At 37.2% G+C, this 25798-nt stretch overlaps 1 protein-coding gene across 17 annotated transcripts in view; it reads right to left on the bottom strand.

Moving 5' to 3' along the window:
• ZDBF2 (zinc finger DBF-type containing 2) overlaps positions 1–25598 on the bottom strand; it is a 107552-nt gene extending 81954 nt beyond the window's left edge. For 5 of the 17 annotated variants that reach the window (XR_013173014.1, XR_013173013.1, XM_077154846.1 and 2 more), the window contains exons 1-4: positions 6897–7700; positions 4629–4765; positions 2638–2744; positions 368–472 (exon numbers count right to left, since the gene is read on the bottom strand). Coding sequence is in view for 15 of the 17 variants with exons in the window: in XM_077154846.1 (XP_077010961.1) it covers positions 368–427 (60 nt within the window). In the remaining 2 variants the exon portion in view is untranslated. Of the gene's footprint in view, positions 1–367; positions 473–2637; positions 2745–4628; positions 4766–6896; positions 7701–7805; positions 8020–25479 lie in introns of those variants that run through there. The other 12 variants (XM_077154837.1, XM_077154840.1, XM_077154836.1 and 9 more) reach the window with 12 other exon arrangements.
• Between the last annotated feature and the right edge of the window lie 200 nt (positions 25599–25798).

Below are 25798 nucleotides of genomic sequence, written 5' to 3'. Positions count from 1 at the left end.
CATCTACTAGTTCCATCACCCTATCCTATATTATCAACAGACATTTCCAACATGAAAATGTTATAATGGGTAAAGGACAAATACCCCTAAAAATTGGGAGAAAGATCAAAGGAGCAGATGGAATTAAAACAGAAAACACAGGATTCAACAAATGAGTATGATTGCTGAATCATCATACTGATATTTCTTTTAGTCTCCAGTGTTTTGGAGCAGCTAAAAGGAAAAACTTTAAACTGTGGAACTGCAACCATACCAAACTCTGAAATCTATCTACAACTAATTGCTGTGGTGTGTTTTCAAATTTATTGTTTTTTTTTGTATATATGTTATTTTTCACACACACACAAAAAAATTAGGGACCTCTCACCTGTTCCAGGTTATTATAATGCACACAGCAGCAACTGCAATATCCTTGTCGGCTCTGCATCTTGAATAACAAAAGTCAGGTGGCTGCTGTCCCTGAATACTTCAACTGAAAAAAAAAAGAAAAAGAAAAATGGCCAAAATTCAGTAATTCCTTACTATTATGAGGAAAATGATTATGATAATATCAGAGAATAGATATTCATTCTTTGGTCCCGCTCCATCCTGTTTCTAATACTTAGGAAAACAGATAAGGCTCTTCCTAGCTATTGAATCAATCAGCAAACCTGGATAGCGATGAGCTACACATCTTTTGAAAGATTATTTGTTGCCAATATTTGAAGACTTGATGCTGACATTTTTTATTAATTCTCTGATGACTTGTTAGTTATTAGGAATTGACTCAATATTGAAGAATACAGTACTCAATAGTTAAAGACAAATTACTATTTTAAGATATTATTATATATATTTACTATACTCTAATGGAGCTCATTAATTTTTTTTCATCATATCTCTATGCAAGACCCCAGATTACTTGAACTAGGAATGCCACATATAACGTCTGATTCTCTGTCATTAAAGATACTACATGGTATTTTCTGCTTAGTTCATAAAGAAGCAGTTTTTTTAATAATTTATATAACAAAATTCCTAAAAATCAGAATAACAACTAACTAACTTCTGAAACAAAAGATGTTTCTCTTCTGACAATTATATAAAAATAAATATGAGGAATTTTCCCCCACTGGTGCTTTGAGATTTCTCTACAAATAAAAAATCTTCCAACCACCTCAAAGTATATTCCTTCAACATTACATACTGCAGTGATTCACAAATCAAGGTTGAATATCAAAATCATTCGCCAAAAATTCTAATGTAGTAGAACAAAGACAGAGCCTAAGAATCCAGCTTTAAAACTCCCCAAGTAATTCTTACACACAACCAATTTATTAACCAACAAATGTGTTTAAATAGTTTATCACTTTTGGTAACATAATGCAGTTTTTCTGCTATGTTTTGCTGAACTGAAAACAAAATTGTAAGAAATTATTTTGTCAAGAAGTTTTTATTCTAATTATTTTAAACATTCTTGTCTATTTGGAAAATAAATAGTGGAATATCTTCTAATGTGCAGCATTGAGTTTTTCTGAATAACAAGATTATACGGCTACAGAAAAAGTTTAATCATTAAAATCAACAACTAAAATGAAAATACAGTATTAAAATCAACAGAATGAGAACAGAAAAGCTTCATTAAGGCAAAATGCTATCATAGCATTTACTTAGCATTACTCTTTATTATGAGAATCTTTGATTCTCTGATAACCAGTATTTCTTAGGAAAACAAATTAATCAAGCCAGCCTCTGAAATAGAGCATATTTTTTAAATGACTTACTTAAAATACGGTCTTTTTTTCCATTAATGTACTTCACTTATTATATTGACCCAATGAAATGAAACTAAGTTTTATTTTATTATATTTATAGATATAGCAATTTTCAAGCTAAGAGATACCTAGGGCTTAAATCTAAACTTTGGAAATCATGAAACAAGCATTTCAACGTTTTATTGGAAATGAATTAAAACATTCATTGAATGAAAAGCAAAGAATAGAATAAAAAAAACCTTAAATACTTTAAATATTTCTTTAAACTTTAAACCTTACAGCCTTTAACCCCATGGCATTTTTACCTACCATTTCCATTACCTCCATCATTTAAATGGCACAACAGTGAATTGCAATGAGCCAGAAGCACCGGTTGGCATTTTAAAAAATTCATGTGCCAGGATCCCACCTGAAACTTACTGAATCAAAATCCTCTGGGAGGAGCCCAGGAACATGCACATTATTCATATTTAAAATATTTCAAGGTGATTCCCATAAGGGTTGACCTAATAATATAGATCATTTTTACATGAACTAATAACATTTTTTACTTATTAAAGAGATAATTTCCTTAGGGGCTGGAATTATGTTACTTTCCATCACTGAAGTCGTCTTTCTGTATAAACTCTGAATTCTACTGGTGCCTGATATTTAATAAAGCAACAAATCATTCACCTTAACTAGAAAAAGGCAGATATGTCATTAGCTATTTCAGTTCTCACAAAAGCATAAATTGAAACAAAACAAAGAACAAGATAAGTCCCTATAACTCCCATTGGCCAGAATCACAAAATATATTTAAGTTTGAAAAGTGATTTTTATGCTTCCAACAATAGGAGAAAATATTAACATTTGAATGCAAAGTACTTATTCTACAACTCACCGATTTCACAACATGACACCCTACAATATTCTGGAGCAGAAAGACACTACTGGGCCATTTTAAGCCACCATCAAACACTTCAGATCTCTGGGTTCTAGAAGCACCATCTATAAAACAATATAGGTACAACTGTGCCTTTGTGAGGTTGAGATACTATCAAACCCAAAATAAGCATCAAGAGAAACTTATTGGAAATACATATGTGAAATTAGGCTTGAGTCCTGGCTAATTACACCCACCCCATAGCTACCACGTTAGTTTTAATGAAAAATATTGTCAATTCTTTATAATCTCTGTCAATGGGTAATTAAGCAGAAATAATTATCAATTTTTTGCTTCTCTGCATTCTTATGGATAAACTGTTGATACCAATCCAGTATCACTGTGTGATGGTCAAGTTCATGTGTCAACTTGGCCAGGTGGTGGTGTCCACTTGTCTGGTCGGGCAAGCGCTGGCTTGAATGGCTGCATCCACAGCTGACTGCATCTGCAATCAGCTAAGGGGAATGTCTTCTGCAATAAGTGATGCTTAATCTAATCACTAAAGGCTTTTAAAGAGGATTCAGAAGAGACAATCACTTTTTATGCTTCTATCAGCCAGCCTCTCCTGAGAATTCCTTGAGGACCTTCATTAGAGTTGCAAGCTCGCAGCCTGACCTATATATCTTGAACTCCTCCATACCCACGGTTGCGTGAGACACTTTTAAAAATTTTATATTTATAGATATCTCCTGCTGATACTGTTTAAACAAAAAATGCCAATGCTTGGACTCAGAAGAGCCCATGACACCACTGTATAATCAAGTAATAAATATCAAGCACCTACCATGTAAAGTTCCATACTATGAGCTTTAAAGGAAACAGAGGAATAGAAGACAAATTTTCTTGTCCTGAAGAAGTTTAAAATGGAATTTAAAAATGCAACAGTAGCAGTTGGTATCTGAGAAATGCCTAAGAACAAATTCATGTCACTGGTTTCAACTGCAAAGTTGTTTTAATGGGTGCCCAGAGATAGCACAATGGTATTTTAACCTGGCATTGGAAGACAGGTAGAGTTTGTTTATAAAAAAGGTCAGGAAACAGTAATTCAAATAACAAATAACAAGCAAAGACACAAAAGCAAGAAAGCATTAGGTACATTTAGAGATAGCAAATTGATAAGGTCAGGTGAATCTAAGGTTTCATTTCAGAATTTAAGGTGATATAAAACAGGAAAAGTAGGTTGGGTTTTGACATCATAAGATTTAAAACATACTAAAAAATTTAGACTCTATCTTTAGGCAGTGTTTGAAATTTTTTTGGCAAAATATACTCAAAGGGTGGTTTAAGAAAATTCTGAAACAGTGGTTCTACCCTACTCAAAGTAACTTTTCCAAGGGCAAAGGATGTAACTGCTACACTACTCAGCACCATTTCCTACAATTCCTGGAGAATTAGTTAAAACCCAAAATATTCAAGTTCAAAGAGTCAGTATTGAGTCAGCAAAGTCTCATTTATCCTTATAAATTAGGAAAACACATACTCTTTCCTTATGTTTTTATTAGTTCTGTATTACATAACTCTTATTAATTCTGTATTACAAAAGTGAGACATGATTACAGAAAAATTATTAAAATATAAAGAAAAAAGAGTATTAAAAATCAGCCATAATCCCACCAACCACTGTTAATCTGTTATATATTCTTCTTTGTTTTAAACATATTTTTACAAAAATGGAATGGTACTATACATTCTATAATAGAACCTACTTAATTTCACTTAACCATATATGTAATCATATCTAAATATGTCATTTTATAAAACTCCAAAACAGAATGTTTAATGACTGCATAGTATTCCACTTTATTATTGTAAAATAGAAGCCCTCTTATCTGATAAGAACCAGTCGTTGGTGAATGAACTTTTTAAAAGTCAATGAGATAATTGAAAAAAATGGATACACACATAACTTTAATATTTTATTTTAACTTAAAACATACAAATGTATATACCTTTGATATAAGGTCAAGTTGGGGGGTTTTGTTTTGTTGGGTTTTTTTGTGGACAAGTCAGCTAAAGATCCAAGTCACTTTCTTTCATAAACTACTTCTATAATGGTATCTTCAATGAGTTTCCATTTTGGATTTCTCTAAAACAGAACAAAAACTTAAAGACATTTTCACAACTGAGAAAATTATGATTGATTTTAAAGATTTTTCCAACCTTTCACAGTTGCCACACCGAATTTAATACTTTTGTAGTAAGTTTTTTTTCTTGAACAGGTTAAAATGTATTTAACATACACAAAGAAAATATGTGTATGGATCTCAGTAATTTCTGCAACTGTTTGTGAAATTATAGTTGATATTGATGATATCCTACTTTAATTATTCATTTCATATTCTTATCATCCCCAGGCTAACTCAGCTCAAGATTCTTTTTGTTTCTGTTTTTACAGTTCAATTTTTATTAACACAGTCTTATTCACACACCATAGTGTCCACGAATGGCTCTCAGTATAATCAGTGCTGTGCTTACATCACCACCATCAATTTTAGAACATTTTCATAGCTACAAAAAGAAACACCTGTGTCCCTATACTCCCCACCCCACCCCAATGACTTAACTTAGCTTCAGTGTGGTACCCATGTTACAACTGATGGAAGAACACTATACTACTGTAGCAACAGCGTTATTGAGTCTAAAGCTTCATAAAAATGACAATGCTCACACTTTTATTTCTTTGGCTTATGTAACATTTACAGAAACTACATTAACCCATTTGGGAGAGTGAAACGAGATCTCTGATCTGAATTGAGATGACTTTGGTACAACCAACTCAGAACAAAAATTAGGTTTCATTTTCTTTTTTGAGGAATACTTCTTGCACACCTGGAATCTCTACATGCTCCAGAAGTAAACACCAATAAAAACAGTTGAAATAAATTCAGAGTTGAAATGTGTGAGTTTCTCAAGTTGACTAAGGAGTTGAAATCAAGAACCAAGAAAATGTATTCCCAAGGGAAATATTTTTCAATCGCCTGACCACAGACACCAACTTCATAGATAAGATAAAACAATAGAAGAGTATCTGGTCTATTGAAGAAGGCAAACTAAATTACTTGTCTAACAGTAGGAAACAATCATAAACCAATAAAACAATAGCAAAATGATATAAAAACATCATCCTAATTCCGTGTCACTTCCTCCATGTAACACCAGTAACTAATTATCAACTTCCCATTTTTTGCATTATCTTCCCTATGCTGGCTTACCACTTGGAATAAGCATTAGCCGGGACAACTCCACTCAGTCTTAATATAAAATCTAACACTGAGCCAGGCACAATAACAACAGCTACACATGCTGTATCTCATCTAGAACTCAAATAGCCTTATGAGTTAGGTGCTCTGCTAATTCTCATTTTACAGATTAGGAAACTGAGGTTCTAAGAGAAGAGGTAGTTTGCCTCAAGTCACACACCAATAAGCAGGAGCCTGGATTTGATGGTAGGGCAAACTGAACAGTGAGTGTATATGCTCTACCTCATAACTTATATCAAATGCTTTATTTCTGTATTTTCAGGAATGTTAATTGATTTGTTACTATCAGGCAAACCCAAAAAATTATGAATCTAATTTCCTGCACCAATCACATATTCCAAGAAAAAAATAAAATTAATGTGTATTTTAATTACATCATCACTCCATTCTTAACCGAGTGGACAGAAAGTTGGATTAGTGGCCTTCAAAATTATTTAGCATAAAATTCAGGAAGCAACATATTCTATACTGCAACTCAGCACATGCAGACATGCACATAATTAAAATATCACAAAACAATACCCTCACTGTATGTAATGCATTCTGGTATTTTCTATGCTACCTTACTTCGTTTTTTTTAAATGTTAATCAAGATCCACTAATTTCACAATTTACTCATGGGTTGAAAATTGCAGTTTGAAAAAATACTGCCTCAAATTATTTAGCAAACGATAGAAGCTACTGGTTATTTTGACTGTTCAGCTTAATTCTATCCAATGGCCCAGGTGGAGGGAAAAGGGGAAAAAAAGATTCTTGTCCTCTAGGCTCTGGGTCCAAACCAATTTACAAGGTGAAAGAGACAGTGGAGTTTTTTCAGTTAGAAAAATATTATGCAATGATACAGAAAAACTCTTGTTTTGTATTAAGTGAAGAAAACAGGTTACATAAACAACCCATTTGTGTAACACACACACATACATTTACGTATCCACAAACGAGAAGAGGATATGCCCCAACCTGTTAGTAATGATTTTCTCTTGAGGATGAGACTGCTACGGGTTCTCTCCTTTTTTCGTTTTTGTTTTTTTCCTTCTGACAGTATGTCATTGTTGTAAAATTAAAGGTATTTCCATTTTGGGGGAAAAAAAAGGTTTAATTCCTTGAGAACCATTATTTTTTTAGGTAGGCATTTCTTCCCCGCATTACATAGAATCAGAGCATCGGATAATTTAAAGTTCTGGAAAGGCCTTCTTAGGAGCAAGTAATAACGATGAGGTCATTCACACAACTGTTGCACGACGGTGCTAAAGTGATCATTAAAACAAAAATCGTAGGTTTCCAAAATAAATTCTAATCGTCAGACGTTAAGGGCCTAGGTGTGAGGACAGCTGTAATACGCACAGGTGATTGCGGCAAAGGGGTGTGTGTGCACAGGTGGTTCGGGATCTCGGCCCTACAAGTGCTCGGACCGCTCTCTGTCCGGACTGGGCCCGAAATCCGAGCTCTTCGGGCCGCCCCCTTCCCAGACCCGGAAGGCCTCCAGACCCTCGCCCAAGGCCTCGCTCGCCGGACCCTCACACCCAAGACGCGGACGAAAGTGTCAGGCAGTCTGCGCCCCACCTCCACCCCACCTCCATCCCTGCCCGGAGACGCTGGCCCCGCTCACGCAGAAGGGGCAGAAAGGGACTCCGGGTGAGGGGAAGCCGAGGACTGTGCGGCCAGTACGCGAGTCGATCGAGCAGTCCGTAAGTCCCTCAAGGGGAAGAAGACACACTGGACGCAACGCGAGGAGACCCCGCCCGCGAGGGACGCCGGGACCGCGCGCCGCCTCGCCCCGCCCCGCGCCTGCGTCCCGGCCCCGCCCCCCGGCACTCACTGCCTTCCGCCGCCGTGGGGGCGATGGGGAGCCGTGGGAGCGCCCCCTACCTATTCTCTCTTAGTGGCGGCAACCAGACCCACGGGTCGTCCCGGGCACTGCTGCTCGCGGAGCCAGAACTCGAGGCAGCCAGCCGCTCACGCTGGAGAGAAAAGCGGAGCGTCAGCGCCTGTCGCGGGACGCGGGCTCCGAGTGGCCGACCCGGCTGACGCAAACATCCGCTAGCAACGTGTCCTCACGGCCTGAACTGAGGTTTGACGTCAGGGAATGTACGATAAAGAGGCCCCCTGTGACGCAGGAGGAGGAGCCCCTTTCACCCAGAGATCTTTTAAGGCGGATACCCGGCCCGGCCCCACTAAGGAGATTGTGAAATCAAACCTCTTCCAACCCAAATGAGCAGGCCCATAGCTCGTTTAGGACGCGAAATAGACACCCAAGTTTTAGCGTTCAAGGACACAAATGGAATTGACTCGCCAATTTAAAGCAATATGTGAACTGTAAAAAAAAATTAGGCAAACGCAGCTGAGAGGGCTACCAGTTTGCACTGTTCCCATGTATTACAGTGAGGTGTATCTAACAAAATCTATTTAATGAGCACTTACTCTGTGCAGGGTACTGCGCTTAAGATTTATATATATATATTCTTGCATTCAACCCTTATGAGATGAATCCTATTATTATCCCTCTTAAGTACATGTGAAAAATGAGGCTTAAGGAGGTTAGGTGTTCAAAGACTTGGTCTGCACATGGAAGGGTCATGAATATTAACTAAGATCCACGGAGTCATTTCATTATGTTCGCTCTGGTACCCACTACAGGTACAGCGCGAGCTAAACAAACAGGTTAAGTGGGATGGAGGACACAAGTCTAAATCAAGCACTACTGAATGTATAAGCTCTCCATTTTAGCTATTTTAGTCATGGAGAGCTCCCCTGCCCCCTTAAAGAGTTTATGTCTTATGTAAAAATAATCTTAGAATGAGTTTTTTTGCTCTTTGACCATTGTTGTAATTAGCACTCCATTTTTTGGTAGGCTTGTGGCTTTGTACCTTTCTTTCTTTAACTTCTCCATTGCTTTGCATCCATAGTTTTCACTCTTTTTGTGTTTTCTCAGGTTTTGCTTCCCCCACGACATCTTTCTCACTCATTAAACCTGGGCTATTGAAATATTTTTATTATATCTCCCTTTAGATTTTTTAACACTTCAAAACGTAATGATTTATTTTAACATAAGCTCTTTCCATGTCCCAACCTTACAATTAGTGAAAGAAAACAATAACCCAGGCACCAATTCGGAGATTCTAAAATAGATTTTTCTTGCCTTAACATCTCTGAAATCAGGGTACATCTTGCAAAGTGTGCTCTCTTACAACTGTGAGCCAGGTGGCAGTCTTGACGTAGTCATAAATGCCTCTGATTCAATTTCTTTACTTGTGATTGGTTTGTTGAGGTCATCTATGTCTTCTTGAGTCAAAGTTGGTTGTTCCCCATCCCACAAGTTTTGATGCTATCACTGTCTTGATCTAACCAGAGGAGTCAATGGAAGCTATAACTAAGTTATAGCTTAGTTATAGCTGTTCAGATTGTCCTCATTTCAACTGAACTAAGTGTGTTGTTTCATAAAATCCACAACATTAAGTATAAGGGAATTGACAGGTGTGGGAGTCTCTCAAACTTGAAGAGAGAAGGGTTTTTCTACAACCAGAAAGATTTCCCAGACCTTAAAAAGAGAGAAGTGGAATTAGCTAAAAGCTAGCTGACTTATGGGAGTCCTGAATAAACCACCAAGTACATTAGTTCTTACTGCATTTTTGGAAAACCTTATCGGAATAGTTAAATAATGAACCTAATCAAAAAAGAAGTGAAGTGAAATCAGTTGGTTATTATTGCTGATGGCATGATTAGTCAATTGTAACTTCTCTTTTTAGTCAAAAATGCTGCTGAAGAAGGAAATTGAGTCTGAAATGATATCTGAAAACTTCCATTGACTCCTCTGGTTAGATCAAGACAGTGATAGCATCAAAACTTGTGGGATGGGGAACAACCAACTTTGACTCAAGAAGACATAGATGACCTCAACAAACCAATCACAAGTAAAGAAATTGAATCAGTCATTCAAAAGCTTCCTAAAAGGAAAAGTCCAGGACCAGACGGCTTCACATCTGAATTCTATCAAACATTCCAGAAAGAATTAGTACCAACTCTCCTCAAACTCTTCAAAAAAATCGAAGCGGAGGGAAAACTACCTATTTCGTTCTATGAAGCCAACATCACCCTCATACCAAAACCAGGCAAAGATATTACAAAAAAAGAAAACTACAGGCCAATCTCTCTAATGAATATAGATGCAAAAATCCTCAATAAAATTCTAGCAAATCGTATCCAACAACACATTAAAAGAATTATACATCATGACCAAGTAGGATTCATCCCAGGTATGCAAGGATGGTTCAACATAAGAAAATCAATTAATGTAATACACCATATCAACAAATCAAAGCAGAAAAATCACATGATAATCTCAATTGATGCAGAGAAGGCATTTGACAAGATTCAACATCCTTTCCTGTTGAAAACACTTCAAAGGATAGGAATACAAGGGAACTTCCTTAAAACAATAGAGGGAATATATGAAAATCCCACAGCTAATATCATCCTCAATGGGGAAAAATTGAAAACTTTCCCCCTAAGATCAGGAACAAGACAAGGATGTCCACTATCACCACTATTATTCAACATTGTGTTGGAGGTTCTAGCCAGAGCAATTAGACAAGAAAAAGAAATACAAGGAATCAAAATAGGAAAGGAAGAAGTAAAACTATCACTGTTTGCAGACGATATGATACTATACGTCGAAAACCCGGAAAAATCCACAACAAAACTACTAGAGCTAATAAATGAGTACAGCAAAGTAGCAGGTTACAAGATCAACATTCAAAAATCTGTAGTGTTTCTATACACTAGCAATGAACAAGCGGAGGGGGAAATCAAGAAACGAATCCCATTTACAATTGCAACTAAAAGAATAAAATACTTAGGAATAAATTTAACTAAAGAGACAAAAAAACTATATAAAGAAAACTACAAAAAACTGTTAAAAGAAATCACAGAAGACCTAAATAGATGGAAGGGCATACCGTGTTCATGGATTGGAAGACTAAATATAGTTAAGATGTCAATCCTACCTAAATTGATTTACAGATTCAATGCAATACTAATCAAAATCCCACACAACTTACTTTTCAGAAATAGAAGAACCAATAAGCAAATTTATCTGGAAGGACAGGGTGCCCCGAATTGCTAAAAACATCTTGAGGAAAAAAAACGAAGCTGGAGGTCTTGCACTGCCTGACTTTAAAGCATATTATGAAGCCACAGTGGTCAAAACAGCATGGTATTGGCATAAAGATAGATATATCAACCAATGGAATCGAATAGAGTGCTCAGATATAGACCCTCTCATCTATGGACATTTGATCTTTGATAAGGCAGTCAAGCCAACTCACCTGGGACAGAACAGTCTCTTCAACAAATGGTGCCTAGAGAACTGGATATCCATATGCAAAAGAATGAAAGAAGACCCATATCTCACACCCTACACAAAAGTTAACTCAAAATGGATCAAAGATCTAAACATTAGGTCTAAGACCATAAAACAGTTAGAGGAAAATGTAGGGAGATATCTTATGAATCTTACAATTGGAGGCGGTTTTATGGACCTTAAACCTAAAGCAAGAGCACTGAAGAAGGAAATAAATAAATGGGAACTCCTCAAAATTAAACACTTTTGTGCATCAAAGAACTTCATCAAGAAAGTAGAAAGATAGCCTACACAATGGGAATCAATATTTGGAAATGACATATCAGATAAAGGTCTAGTATCCAGAATATATAAAGAGATTGTTCAACTCAACAACAAAAAGACAGCCAACCCAATTACAAAATGGGAAAAATACTTGAATAGACACCTCTCAGAGGAGGAAATACAAATGGCCAAAAGGCACATGAAGAGATGCTCAATGTCCCTGGCCATTAGAGAAATGCAAATCAAAACCACAATGAGATATCATCTCACACCCACCAGAATGGCCATTATCAACAAAACAGAAAATGACAAGTGCTGGAGAGGATGCGGTGAAAGAGGCACACTTATCCACTGTTGGTGAGAATGTCAAATGGTGCAACCACTGTGGAAGACAGTTTGGCAGTTCCTCAAAAAGCTGAATATAGAATTGCCATACGACCCAGCAATGGTATTCCTTTGAGAATCTACTCAAAGGAATTAAGGGCAAAAACTCAAATGGACATTTGCACACCAATGTTTATAGCAGCATTATTTACAATTGCAAAGAGATGGAAACAGCCGAAATCTCCATCAACAGACAAGTGGCTAAACAAACTGTGGTATATACAACGATGGAATATTATGCAGCTTTAAGGCAGGATAAACTTATGAAGCATGTAATAACATGGATGGACCTAGAGAACATTATGCTGAGTGAGTCTAGCCAAAAACTAAAAGACAAATACTGTATGGTCCCAATGATGTGAATCGACACTCGAGAATAAACTTGCAATATGTCATTGGTAACAGAGTTCAGCAGGAGTTAGAAACAGGGTAAGATAATGGGTAATTGGAGCTGATGGGATACAGACTGTGCAATAGGACTAGATACAAAAACTCAAAAATGGACAGCACAATAATACCTAATTGTAAAGTAATCATGTTAAAACACTGAACGAAGCTGCATCCGAGCTATAGGTTTTTGTTTTGTTTTGTTTTGTTTTGTTTTGTTTTTACTATTATTACTTTTATTTTTTTCTCTATATTAACATTCTATATCTTTTTCGGTTATATTGCTAGTTCTTCTAAACCGATGCAAATGTACTAAGAAACGATGATCATGCATCTATGTGATGATGTTAAGAATTACTGATTGCATATGTAGAATGGTATGATTTCTAAAAAAAAAAAATAGCACAATACTACCTAATTGTAATGTAATTATGTTAAAACACTGAATGAAGCTGCATCTGAGCTATAGTTGGTTTTTTTTTCTTATATATTTTTGTAGTTTCTATTTTCATTTTTATTTTTTCTCTGTATTATCATTTTATTTCTTTTTCTGTTGTCTTGCTATTTCTTTTTCTAAATCGATGCATATGTAATAAGAAATGATGATCATACATCTATGTGATGATATTAAGAATTACTGATTGCATGTGTAGAATGGAATGATTTCTAAATGTTGTGTTAGTTAATTTTTTTTAATTAATAAAAAAAATCATAAAAAAAACTTGTGGGATGGGGTCAGCCATTTGAAGAAAATCTTAGGTTCAATAATGGAGAACTCTTTTAAGATGCATTATGAACACGTTTGGTGGTTCAGCAGCCAATACTGGGTGTATACATACAACAGAATACTTGAGCGGCTGCAAAAAGGGATGACATTATGAGGCATGCAACCAGGTGAATGAACCTTAAGAACAATATTTTGAATGAAATGTCAGAAACAAAAAGACAAATATTATCATGCCTCACTCATGGACTAACTATAATACATAAACTTGGAGAATTGAAGTTGAGAGCATGAGTTATCAGGTTTGGGCCTATTGTAAGTGTTCTAGATTGGAAGCTCTTACAGCAGTCATGTATATTCAGGAGTTGTAACTGTTATTTCTAAATTCTGGGATGCTGAACTATTTGTATATAACCTGGTCATTCCCTGAAACTTCTCAGATGTGACATCTGAGACTTAGAGCACTGAAGCTATGAAAGTCAGCATTACCCATACAGCAATTAATTAAAAACTTGAAAAAGTGGTCAGACTTTGACTAAAGACATGAATGAAGCTGATCTGGATAGGACTAAGGATATTCAGAATACACACAGAATGTGTGTATTCCATACCACAGAATGATATGGTCCATATTTTAAAACTTTAACTTATGTGTAAGACCAAAGGGAGAGATTTTGAGTTGGTGCAAAATTTATATTTTGGGTAGCACATTATCTAAGTTAACTTGTGTGGTTAGTTCATTTGAACACCATAATTACATGGAATTTTGAATAGGATGTCAGATCTTGTTGGTTTGTACAGGTTGATGTGATGCCCCAATATATTCCATAGTAATTTGGGCAGAAAATAAAAAGTATTTGCAAAGTCCCCTTGAGGGACTGGGAAGAAAGAAGGAAATATTCAACTTCCCCTTCTGGTGAATTTCCTGATATTCTCACAAGCAGTGGAAACAAACAAGTCAGTAGGCTGAGCCCTTGATCTTGGGGTTTGCCCTTATGAAACTTATTCTTACAAAGGAGAAGCTAAGCCTACTTAAAATTATACCTAAGAGTCACCCACAAAAAAATCTCTTTTGTTGCTCAGATGTAGCCTCACTCTCTCTAAGCTAACTTGGCAGGTGAACTTACTGCCCTCTCCCCAACATGGGACATGACTCCCAGGGATGTAAATCTCCCTGGCAGTATGGGCCAAGATTCCCAGAATGAGCTGGAATCTGGCATCATGGGATTGAGGAAGCCTTGACCAAAAAGGGGAAGACAGAAATGAAAGTTTCAATGGCTGAGAGATTTCAAACAGAATCAAGAGGTTATCCTGGAGGTTATTCTTATGCATTATATATCTATCCCTTTTTAGTTTAAGGTATATTGGAGGGGCTAGAGGGAAGTACCGGAAACTGTTGAACTGGGTTCAAGTAGTCTTGATTCTTGAAGACAAATTTATAATGATATAGCTGTTACAGTGTGACTGTGTGATTCTGAAAACCTTGTGTCTGATGCCTTTTTTATCTAGGGTATGGACAGATGAATAAAAATAAGGCTAAAAATAAATAAATAATAGGGGGTGTTCTAGTTTGCTAGCTGCCGGAATGCAATATACCAAAACCGGAATGGCTTTTAACAAGGGAAATTTAATAAGTTGCAAGTTTACAGTTCTAAGGCCGAGAAAATGTCCCCATTACAACAAGTCTATAGTAATGTCCAATCAAAGGCATCCAGGGAAAGATACCTTGGTTCAAGAAGGCTGATGAAGTTCAGGGTTTCTCTCTCATCTGGAAAGGCACATGGTGAACGCAGTCAGGGCTTCTCTCTCGGCTGGAAGGGCACATGGCAGACACGGCATCATCTGCTAGCTTACTCTCCTGGCTTCTGGTTTCATGAAGCTCCCCGGGAGGCATTTCCCTTCTTCATCTCCAAAGGTCGCTGGCTGGTGGACTCTCTGCTTTGTAGTGTTGCAGCATTCTCTGCCCTCTCTGAGTCTCACATTCTCCTCTTTTATAGGACTTCAGAAACTAATCAAGACCCACTCAAATGGGTGGAGACATGTCATCCCCTAATCCAGTTTAGCAACCACTCTTGACTAAATCACATCATCCAGGGAGATGATCTCATTACAGTTTCAAATATACAGTATTGAATAGGGATTATTCTATCTTTAAGAAATGGGATTCATATTAAAACATGGCTTTTCTTAGGGGGCATACTTCCTTTCAAACCAGCACAGGGGGAGTTAAAGGATAAAGAATTAGGTAGATTGAAATAGTAGTAGTCAATGAAAGGGAGAGTAAGGGGTATGGGATGATTGAGTTTTTTCTTTTTTCTTTTTATTTCTTTTCTAGTGATGCAAAAGTTCTGAAAATGACATAGTGAAGAATACACAATTAGGTGATGATATTGTGAGCCACTGATTGTATGCTATGGATGGACTGTATGTCTGTGAAGATTTCTCAATAAAAATATATTTTTTAAAAAAGAAGCCAATACTGTATAGAAAATCAAAGCAATCAATAACTGACTGACAACCTGATTCAGAAAAGTTGGACTGTGACACCTTAGCCAAATTACTTACATAGTATTGCCTTATTCTGTATGCATATATTGATACAAGGTGAATAATCTGTGTCTAATGTGAAAGAGCTCATTCACTAAGTATGAAATAAAGATATTAAATTACAAGAAAAAGGGGGAGGGGGCCATCTTACTAAGATGGCGGCTTAGTAAGGTGCGCACATCTTAGTTCCTCCTCCAGAACAACTACTAAATAACCAGAAACAGTGCAGAACAGCACCCGGGGCCATGGCAGGGATCGGACACACAGTGTACCCCAGTCTAGATTGGCTGGTCCGGCTGGGAGAATCCGCTGCGGTGAGCTCCCCGAGCGGCGCGTGCTTCCCCGGGCCACGGCGGCTGGCGGCTGGTGCCCCTCCCTCCCTCCTTCCTGGACAGGCTGGGAGTCTCAGAGAGGCGAGTTTCCCAAGTCGTGTGGCCGCCACCCCTGCCTTGCGGGTGGCTTCCCTGACCGGCTACGAGTCTCGGATCGGCGAGTTTCCCAGGCCGCGGCGGCCGGCGACTGGTGCCCCTCCCCCACAGGCGGCTTCCCTGTCCGGCGGCAGGTCTCGGATCGTGAGTTTCCCAAGCCGCAGCCAGCAACCAGTGCCCCTCCCCCACAGGCGGCTACCCGGAGGGAAAGGAAAGAGTCTCCAAACAGTAGCGGGGACTGAGCCCAACCAAACACCAATAGTGGCGTTAATGGACAAATTCTGACTACTAGAAATAGGCCCCCAGCTCAGGCAAAACTGATTAAGGCGGAAGTCGCCTATTGGGCTAACTGAAAAAGAGGAAAGGGGGCGAAACAGAGCCTTCTGCGGCTGTTTCTACGGAGGCTCGGTTGCCTCTGGGCTCAGCGCCGGGATTACACAAGGTGCAACTGCCCCAAACACAGAAACAGGCTGCTTTCAGGGCTCTCTACTACTGGAACTTTCCCCACGGGAGGGGTGAAACGTAACTCAGGTGTAAACCCTCTCTCAAGGAATTCAGATCCCAGGACTTCACAATTTGAAGTCATTAGAACCAACCTACAACCTTTCCTCTGTCTCCACCACACACCCAGCAGCGAGAGTCTTCCAAAGTTAAAGGAGCCACATCTTTTGCTGGTGGGACCCGCAGACAGACAAGCACCACATACTGGGCAGGATAAGAAAAACAGAGCCCAGAGACTTCACAGGAAAGTCTTTCAACCTGCTGGGTCCCACACTCAGGGAAATCTGATTAAATGTCCAGACGCCAGCAAAAAATAACAAATCACACCAGGAAAATTGAAGATACAACCCAGTCAAAGGAACAAACCAATAGCTCAAATGAGATACACGAGCTGAGACAACTAATTCTGAATATACGAACAGAAATGGAAAAACTCTTCAAAAACAAAATCAATAAATTGAGGGAGGACATGAAGAAGGCATGGGATGAACAAAAAGAAGAAATGGAAAGTCTGAAAAAACAAATCACAGAACTTATGGGAATGAAAGATACAGTAGAAGAGATGAAAAAAACAATGGAAACCTACAATGGTAGATTTCAAGAGACAGAGGTTAGAATTAGTGAACTGGAGGATGGAACATCTGAAATCCAAAAAGAAACAGAAACTATAGGGAAAAGAATGGAAAAAATTGAGCAGGGGCTCAGGGAATTGAATGATAATATGAAGCGCACAAATATACGTGTTGTGGGTGTCCCAGAAGGAGAAGAGAAGGGAAAAGGCGGCGAAAAACTAATGGAAGAAATTATCACTGAAAATTTCCCAACTCTTATGAAAGACCTAAAATTACAGATCCAAGAAGTGCAGGGCACCCCAAAGAGAACAGATCCAAATAGGCGTTCTCCAAGACACTTACTAGTTGGAATGTCAGAGGTAAAAGAGAAAGAGAGGATCTTGAAAGCAGCAAGAGAAAAGCAATCCATCACATACAAGGGAAACCCAATAAGACTATGTGTAGATTTCTCAGCAGAAACCATGGAAGCAAGAAGACAATGGGATGATATATTTAAATTACTAAAAGAGAAAAACTGCCAACCAAGAATTCTATATCCAGCAAAATTGTCCTTCAAAAATGAGGGAGAAATTAAAACATTTTCAGACAAAAAGTCACTGAGAGAATTTGTGACCAAGAGACCAGCTCTGTAAGAAATACTAAAGGGAGCACTAGAGTCAGATACGAAAAGACAGAAGAGAGAGGTGTGGAGAAGAGTGTAGAAAGAAGGAAAATCAGATATGATAAATATAATACCTAAGGCAAAATGGTAGAGGAAAGTATTACCCAAACAGTAATAACACTAAATGTTAATGGACTGAATTCCCCAATCAAAAGACATAGACTGGCAGAATGGATTAAAAAACAGGATCCTTCTATATGCTGTCTACAGGAAACACATCTTAGATCCAAAGATAAACATAGGTTGAAAGTGAAAGGTTGGGAAAAGATATTTCATGCAAATAACAACCAGAAAAGAGCAGGAGTAGCTACACTAATATCCAACAAATTAAACTTCAAATGTAAAACAGTTAAAAGAGACAAAGAAGGACACTATCTACTAATAAAAGGAACAATTAAACAAGAAGACATAACAATCATAAATATTTACGCACTGAACCAGAATGCCCCAAAATACATGAGGAATACACTACAAATACTGAAAGGGGAAATAGACACATCTACCATAATAGTTGGAGACTTCAATTCCCCACTCTTATCAATGGACAGAACATCTAGACAGAGGATCAATAAGGAAACAAGAATTTGAATATTACAATACATGAGCTAGACTTAACAGACATTTATAGGGCATTACACCCCACAACAGCAGGATACACCTTTTTCTCAAGTGCTCATGGATCATTCTCAAAGATAGACCATATGCTGGATCACAAAGCAAGTCTCAACAAATTTAAAAAGATTGAACTCATACACAACACTTTCTCAGATCATAAAGGAATGAAGTTGGAAATCAATAATAGGCAGAGTGCCAGAAAATTCACAAATACGTGGAGGCTCAACAACACACTCTTAAACAACCAGTGGGTCAAGGAAGAAATTACAAGAGAAATTAGTAAATATCTCGAGGCGAATGAAAATGAAAACACAACATATCAAAACCTATGGGACGCAGCAAAGGCAGTGCTAAGAGGGAAATTTATTGCCCTAAATGCCTATATCAAAAAAGAAGAAAGGGCAAAAATTCAGGAATTAACTGTCCACTTGGAAGAACTGGAGAAAGAACAGCAAACTAACCCCAAAGCAAGCAAAAGGAAAGAAATAACAAAGATTAGAGCAGAAATAAATGAAATTGAGAACATGAAAACAATAGAGAAAATCAATAAGACCAGAAGTTGGTTCTATGAGAAAATCAACAAGATTGATGGGCCCTTAGCAAGATTGACAAAAGGAAGAAGAGAGAGGACACAAATAAATAAGATCAGAAATGGAAGAGGAGACATAACTACTGACCTCACAGAAATAAAGGAGGTAATAACAGGATACTATGAACAACTTTATGCTAATAAATACAACAATTTAGATGAAATGGGCAAGTTCCTAGAAAGGCATGAACAACCAACTTTGACTCAAGAAGAAATAGACAACCTCAACAAACCAATCACAGTAAAGAAATTGAATCAGTAATTCAAAAGCTTCCCAAAAAGCAAAGTCCAGGACCAGATGGCTTCACATGTGAATTCTACCAAACATTCCAGAAAGAATTAGTACCAACTCTGCTCAAACTCTTCAAAAAAATCGAAGTGGAGGGAAAGCTACCTATTTCATTCTATGAAGCCAACATCACCCTCATACCAAAACCAGGCAAAGATATTACAAAAAAAGAAAACTACAGACCAATCTCTCTAATGAATATAGATGCAAAAATCCTCAACAAAATTCTAGCAAATCGAATCCAGCAACACATTAAAAGAATTATACATCATGACCAAGTAGGATTCATCCCAGGTATGCAAGGATGGTTCAACATAAGAAAATCAATTAATGTAATACACCATATCAACAAATCAAAGCAGAAAAATCACATGATCATCTCAATTGATGCAGAGAAGGCATTTGACAAGATTCAACATCCTTTCCTGTTGAAAACACTTCAAAGGATAGGAATACAAGGGAACCTCCTTAAAATGATAGAGGGGATATATGAAAAACCCACAGCTAATATCATCCTCAATGGGGAAAAATTGAAAACTTCCCCCTAAGATCAGGAACAAGACAAGGATGTCCATTATCACCACTGTTATTCAACATCATGTTGGAGGTTCTAGCCAGAGCAATTAGACATGAAAAAGAAATACAAGGCATCAAAATTGGAAAGGAAGAAATAAAACTATCACTGTTTGCAGATGATATGATACTATAGGTCAAAAACCTGGAAAAATCCACAACAAAACTACTAGAGCTAATAAATGAGTACAGTAAAGTAGCAGGTTACAAGATCAACATTCAAAAATCTGTAGTGTTTCTATACACTAGCAATGAACAAGCGGAGGGGGAAATCAAGAAACGAATTCCATTTAAAATTGCAACTAAAAGAATAAAATACTTAGGAATAAATTTAACTAAAGAGACAAAAGACCTATATAAAGAAAACTACAAAAAACTGTTAAAAGAAATCACAGAAGACCTAAACAGATAGAAGGGCATACCGTGTTCATGGATTGGAAGACTAAATATAATTAAGTTGTCAATTCTACCTAAATTGATTTACAGATTCAACGCAATACCAATCAAATTCCCAACAACTTATTTTTCAGAAATAGAAAAACCAATAAGCAAATTTATCTGGAAGGGCAGGGTGTCCTGAATTGCTAAAAGTATCTTGAGGAAAAAAAACAAAGCTGGAGGTCTCACACTGCCTGACTTTAAGGCATATTATGAAGCCACAGTGGTCAAAACAGCATGGTATTGGCATAAAGATAGATATACTGACCAATGGAATCGAATAGAGTGCTCAGATATAGACCCTCTCATCTATGGACATTTGATCTTGATAAGGCAGTCAAGCCAACTCACTTGGGACAGAACAGTCTCTTCAATAAATGGTGCCTAGAGAACTGGATATCCATATGCAAAAGAATGAAAGAAGACCCATATCTTACACCCTATACAAAAGTTAACTCAAAATGGATCAAAGATCTAAACATTAGGTCTAAGACCATAAAACAGTTAGAGGAAAATGTAGGGAGATATCTTATGAATCTTACAATTGGAGGCGGTTTTATGGACCTTAAACCTAAAGCAAGAGCACTGAAGAAAGAAATAAATAAATGGGAGCTCCTCAAAATTAAACACTTTTGTGCATCAAAGAACTTCATCAAGAAAGTAGAAAGACAGCCTACACAATGGGAGACAATATTTGGAAATGATATATCAGATAAACGTCTAGTATCCAGAATTTATAAAGAGATTGTTCATCTCAACAACAAAAAGACAGCCAATTCAATTACAAAATGGGAAAAAGACTTGTGCAGACACCTCTCAGAAGAGGAAATACAAATGGCCAAAAGGCACACGAAGAGATGCTCAATGTCCCTGGCCATTAGAGAAATGCAAATCAAAACCACAATGAGATATCATCTCACACCCACCAGAATGGCCATTATCAACAAAACAAAAAATGACAAGTGCCGGAGAGGATGTGGAGAAAGAGGCACACTTATCCACTGTTGGTGGGAATGTCAAATGGTGCAACCACTGTGGAAGGCAGTTTGGCGTTCCTCAAAAGGCTGAATATAGAATTGCCATACGACCCAGCAATACCATTGCTGGGAATCTACTCAGAGGACTTAAGGACAAAGACACAAACGGACATTTGCACACCAATGTTTATAGCAGCATTATTTACAATTGCAAAGAGATGGAAACAGCCAAAATGTCCATCAACAGACGAGTGGCTAAACAAACTGTGGTATATACATACGATGGAATATTATGCAGCTTTAAGACAGAATAAACTTATGAAGCATGTAATAACATGGATGGACCTAGAGAACATTATGCTGAGTGAGACTAGCCAAAAACTAAAGGACAAATATTGTATGGTCCCACTGATGTGAACCGACATTAGAGAATAAACTTGGAATATGTCATTGGTAACAGAGACCATCAGGAGATAGAAATAGGGTAAGATAATGGGTAATTGGAGCTGAAGGGATACAGACTGTGCAACAAGATTGGATACAAAAACTCAGAAATGGACAGCAAATACTACCTAATTGTAATCTAATTATGTTAAAACACTGAATGAAGCTGCATCTGAGGTATAGGTTTTTTTATATTATTATTATTTTTTTTAATTTTTAAAAAAATTTTTTTCTCTCTTATTATCCTTTTATTTCTTTTTCTGTTGTCTTTCTATTTCTTTTTCTAAATCGATGCAAATGTACTAAGAAATGATGAATATGCATCTATGTGATATTAAGAATTACTGATTGTATATGTAGAATGGAATGATTTCTAAATGTTGTGTTAGTTAATTTTTTTTTAATTAATAAAAAAAAAATTACAAGAAAAAATTGTTATACCATAAATACATGGAGCCTTGAATGGGGGAAGATTTTGTTGGTTTGTCCAGGTTAGTGTGTGCCCAAATAAATCCCAGAGTGATGTGAACAGTGAATAAAGAATTATTTGCAAAGTCCCCTTGAGGGGATGGGAAGAAAGGGGGAAAAATTTCAACTTCCCCATTTGGAGAACCCTGATATTCTTGCAAGCAGTGGGGAAAACCAAGTCCATAGGCCAAGCCTTCGATCTTGGGATTTGCCGCTATGAAATTTATCCCTGCAAAGGACTGGCTAAACCTACTTAAAATTATGCCTAAGAGTCACCCCCAGAGAACCTCTTTTGTTACTCAGATGTGGCCTTGTTACTCAGATGTGGCCAGCCTCTTTCTAAGCCAACACGGCAAGAAAAGTCACTGCCCTCTTCCCCTCTATATGGGACATGACTCCCAGGGGTATAAACCTTGCTGGCAACATGGGACAGAAATCCTGGGATGAGCTGGGACTTGGCTCCAAGGGATTGAGAAAAACTTCTCGACCAAAAGGGGAAGAGAGAAATGAGACAAAATAAAGTGTCAGTGGCTGAGAGATTTTAGAGTCGAGAGAGTATCCTGGAGGTTATTCTTATGCATTATATAGATATCCTCTTTTTAGTTTATGGTGTATTAGAGTGTCTAGAGGGAAGTATCTGAAACTGTAGAGCTGTGTTCCAGTAGCCATGTTTCTTGAAGATGATTGTATAATGATATAGCTTTTACAACCTGATTGTGTGATTGTGAAAACCTTGTGTCTGATGCTCCTTCTATTTACAGTAGGGACAGATGAGTAAAAAATATGGATAAAAAATAAATAATAGGGGGAACAAAGGTTAAAATAAATAAAGTAGATTGAAATACTAGTGGTCAGTGAGAGGGAGGGGTAAGGGTTATGGTATTGATGAGTTTTTTCTTTTTATCTTTTTTATTTCTTTTGCTGGAGAGATGCAAATGTTCAAAAAAATGATCATGGCGATGAATACACAACTATGTGATGTTATTGTGAGCCATTGATTGTACACCATGTATAGAATGTTTGTATGTCAAGAATGTTTGTATGTTAGTTAAGGTTTACAATAAAAATATTTTTTTAACAAAAAAAGTATATTGGGAACATTTCTGATTATATAGCAAATGTTTATATTATTTCACTGGAAAGAATGAAATTTTCTGTCAGTTTTTAATAGATTTACAATCATTTCAGGGAAGTTACCTTCTATTCCTAGTTTGCCTAGTTTGATTCAAAGATCATTTTCTTTGAATATCATTGAATATTTTATTTGTATCAAATCTTTCAATAAAAGCTTTTTTGTCAGTCAAATGAAATTAATATAAAAATGAAAAAAATCCCATATATGTTAACGTAACCTACTTTTATGAAAACAATTACATTTTCCAAAATAAATAAAATATTGTGAGACCAAAAACTATGTTATAGTTTGGTTTACAGCATTTATCCCCACCATAATTCTGTCATACAAAACTAAAGGACATGCCATCCTGCTTCAGTTTTGCAATTCTTGTAGACCAGATTTCTGTCTACTGGCATGGATACATTTTGTGGGAGAGCTTAATTATCTTTAAGGTTAAGCTCAAAAAGTAAGAATTTCTCCCCAACATATCCAAACCTAGAGAGAAAAAGTATCCTGTAAGTGTGTATATTTCACATTCTTTTTGAAAGAAAGAATAAAACTGTTCGTTTTTTCCAGAAATAATTCCATTTTGTAAGCCCTTTAACCTAACATTAGGCTAGTGTCTTAAGGAAAGCAGACATATGGAGAGCCTAAGATCTCTCTCCTGAATAATAAAATAGTTTAGATTACATCATCTTAGTGTTTAGACTATTTTCCCCCCCAAAATCTATTACTTTGCACTTCACTGAACCTATTTCTAAATGGGTCATAGATTTTTTTGGGAAAAAGCAGAAAACTAACCCCAAGCAAATGGAAGAAGAGAAATAATGAAGATTAAAGCTAAATTAAATGAACTGGAGAGCAATAAAACAATAGAAAGAATCAGTAAAACCAAAAGTTGTTTTTTTGGGAAAAATCAATAAAATCAATGGGACCCTAGCAAGGCTGACAAAGAGAAACAGAGAGAGGATGCAATAATTCAAAAATATTGAAATCATACCATGTAATTTCTCTGATCATAATAGAATGAGGCCAGAAATAAATAACACAGGGAGAACTGGAAAAAATTACAAATATATAGAACTTAAGCAGTGCCCTCTTAAATAACCAATAATCAAAGAAGAAATCAAAAGGGAAATTAAGAAATATCATGAGGCAAATGAAAATGAAAATATGATATAGCAGAACTTATAAGATTCAGCAAGTCAGTGCTGAGGGAAATTTATAGCTCTAAATACTAGCATAAAAAAGAAGAAAGAGGGCCACAGTGGCTCATCAGGCAGAGTTCTCACCTGCCATGCCAGAGACCCAGGTTCGATTGCCAGTGCCTGCCCATGCCAAAAAAAAAATAAGAAAGATCTCAAATAAAAGACCTGATATCACAATTAGAGGATCTAGAAAAAAAAGAGCAAACTAAACCCAAAGCAAGTAGAAAGAAGGAAACCGCAAAGATTACAGCACAGACCAATGAAATAAAGAAGAACAGAACAATAGAATCAAAGAAACAAGAACTTGTTTTTTTAATGATCAATAAATTTAAGAAACCTTTATTTGGCCTGGCAATGGAAAAAGAAGGAGGACACAAATAACTAAAATCATAACTTAAAGGAAGGATGTCATGGTCAGGGACATGTGTCAACTTGGCCAAGTTGTGGTACCTGTTTATCTGGTTGGGCAAGCGCTGGCCTGTCTGTTGCAATGAGGACATTTCATAGGATTAGGTCATGATCACGTCAGCTGTATCCACAGCTGATTCCATTTGTAATCAGCCAAAGGGGAGTGTCCTCTGCAATGAGTGATGCTTAATCTAATCATGGGAAGCCTTTTAAGGAGGATTCAGAAGAGACAGGCTCTTTTCTGCATCTCCAAAGGTCTTTCTCTGTCGGCTCTGAAGCTTTTTCCAAAATGGTTCCCTCTTAAAGGACTACAATGAGGGACCCAACTTGAATGGGTGGACACACATCTTCATGGAAACCACCTAATCAAAAGATCCCACCCACAATTGGGTGGGGCACATTCCATAGAAACAACTTAATAAAAAAGATCCCACCCTAAACAATAGATCTGCCTCCACAAGCCTGGACTAGGAAAAAGAACATGGCCTTTCTGAGGGTACGTAACAATTTCAAACCAGCACAATTAGCTTACAAATTTACAGTTGTAAGGGATTGAAAATGTCCCTATTAAGACATCAACAGAGTCATACCTTCTCTGTGAAGAAAGGCTACTAGCAATCAGGACTCCTCTGTCACATGGCCAGGTACATGGCAATGTCTGCACGTCCTTTCCTCCCAGGTTTTGTTGCCTTCAGCTTCTGATTTTGGTGACTTCCTCTGTTGTCCATGGGCTTTCATCTGTGAGCATCTCTTAATTTCAACTCCTAGTTTCTGTTTCATTTTGTTGTACTAGTGTACAACAAAGGTCACTGGCTGGTGGACTCCGCTTCTTGGTGCTACAGCATTCTCTGCTCTCTCCAAATCGCTTTCATTCTCCAAAATGTTTCCTCTTTTATAGGACTCCAGAAA

This window comes from Tamandua tetradactyla, chromosome 3 (genome assembly GCF_023851605.1).
Source record: "Tamandua tetradactyla isolate mTamTet1 chromosome 3, mTamTet1.pri, whole genome shotgun sequence".
NCBI classification, from domain to species: domain Eukaryota; kingdom Metazoa; phylum Chordata; class Mammalia; order Pilosa; family Myrmecophagidae; genus Tamandua; species Tamandua tetradactyla.
This window is presented reverse-complemented; position numbering and strand designations above follow the sequence as displayed.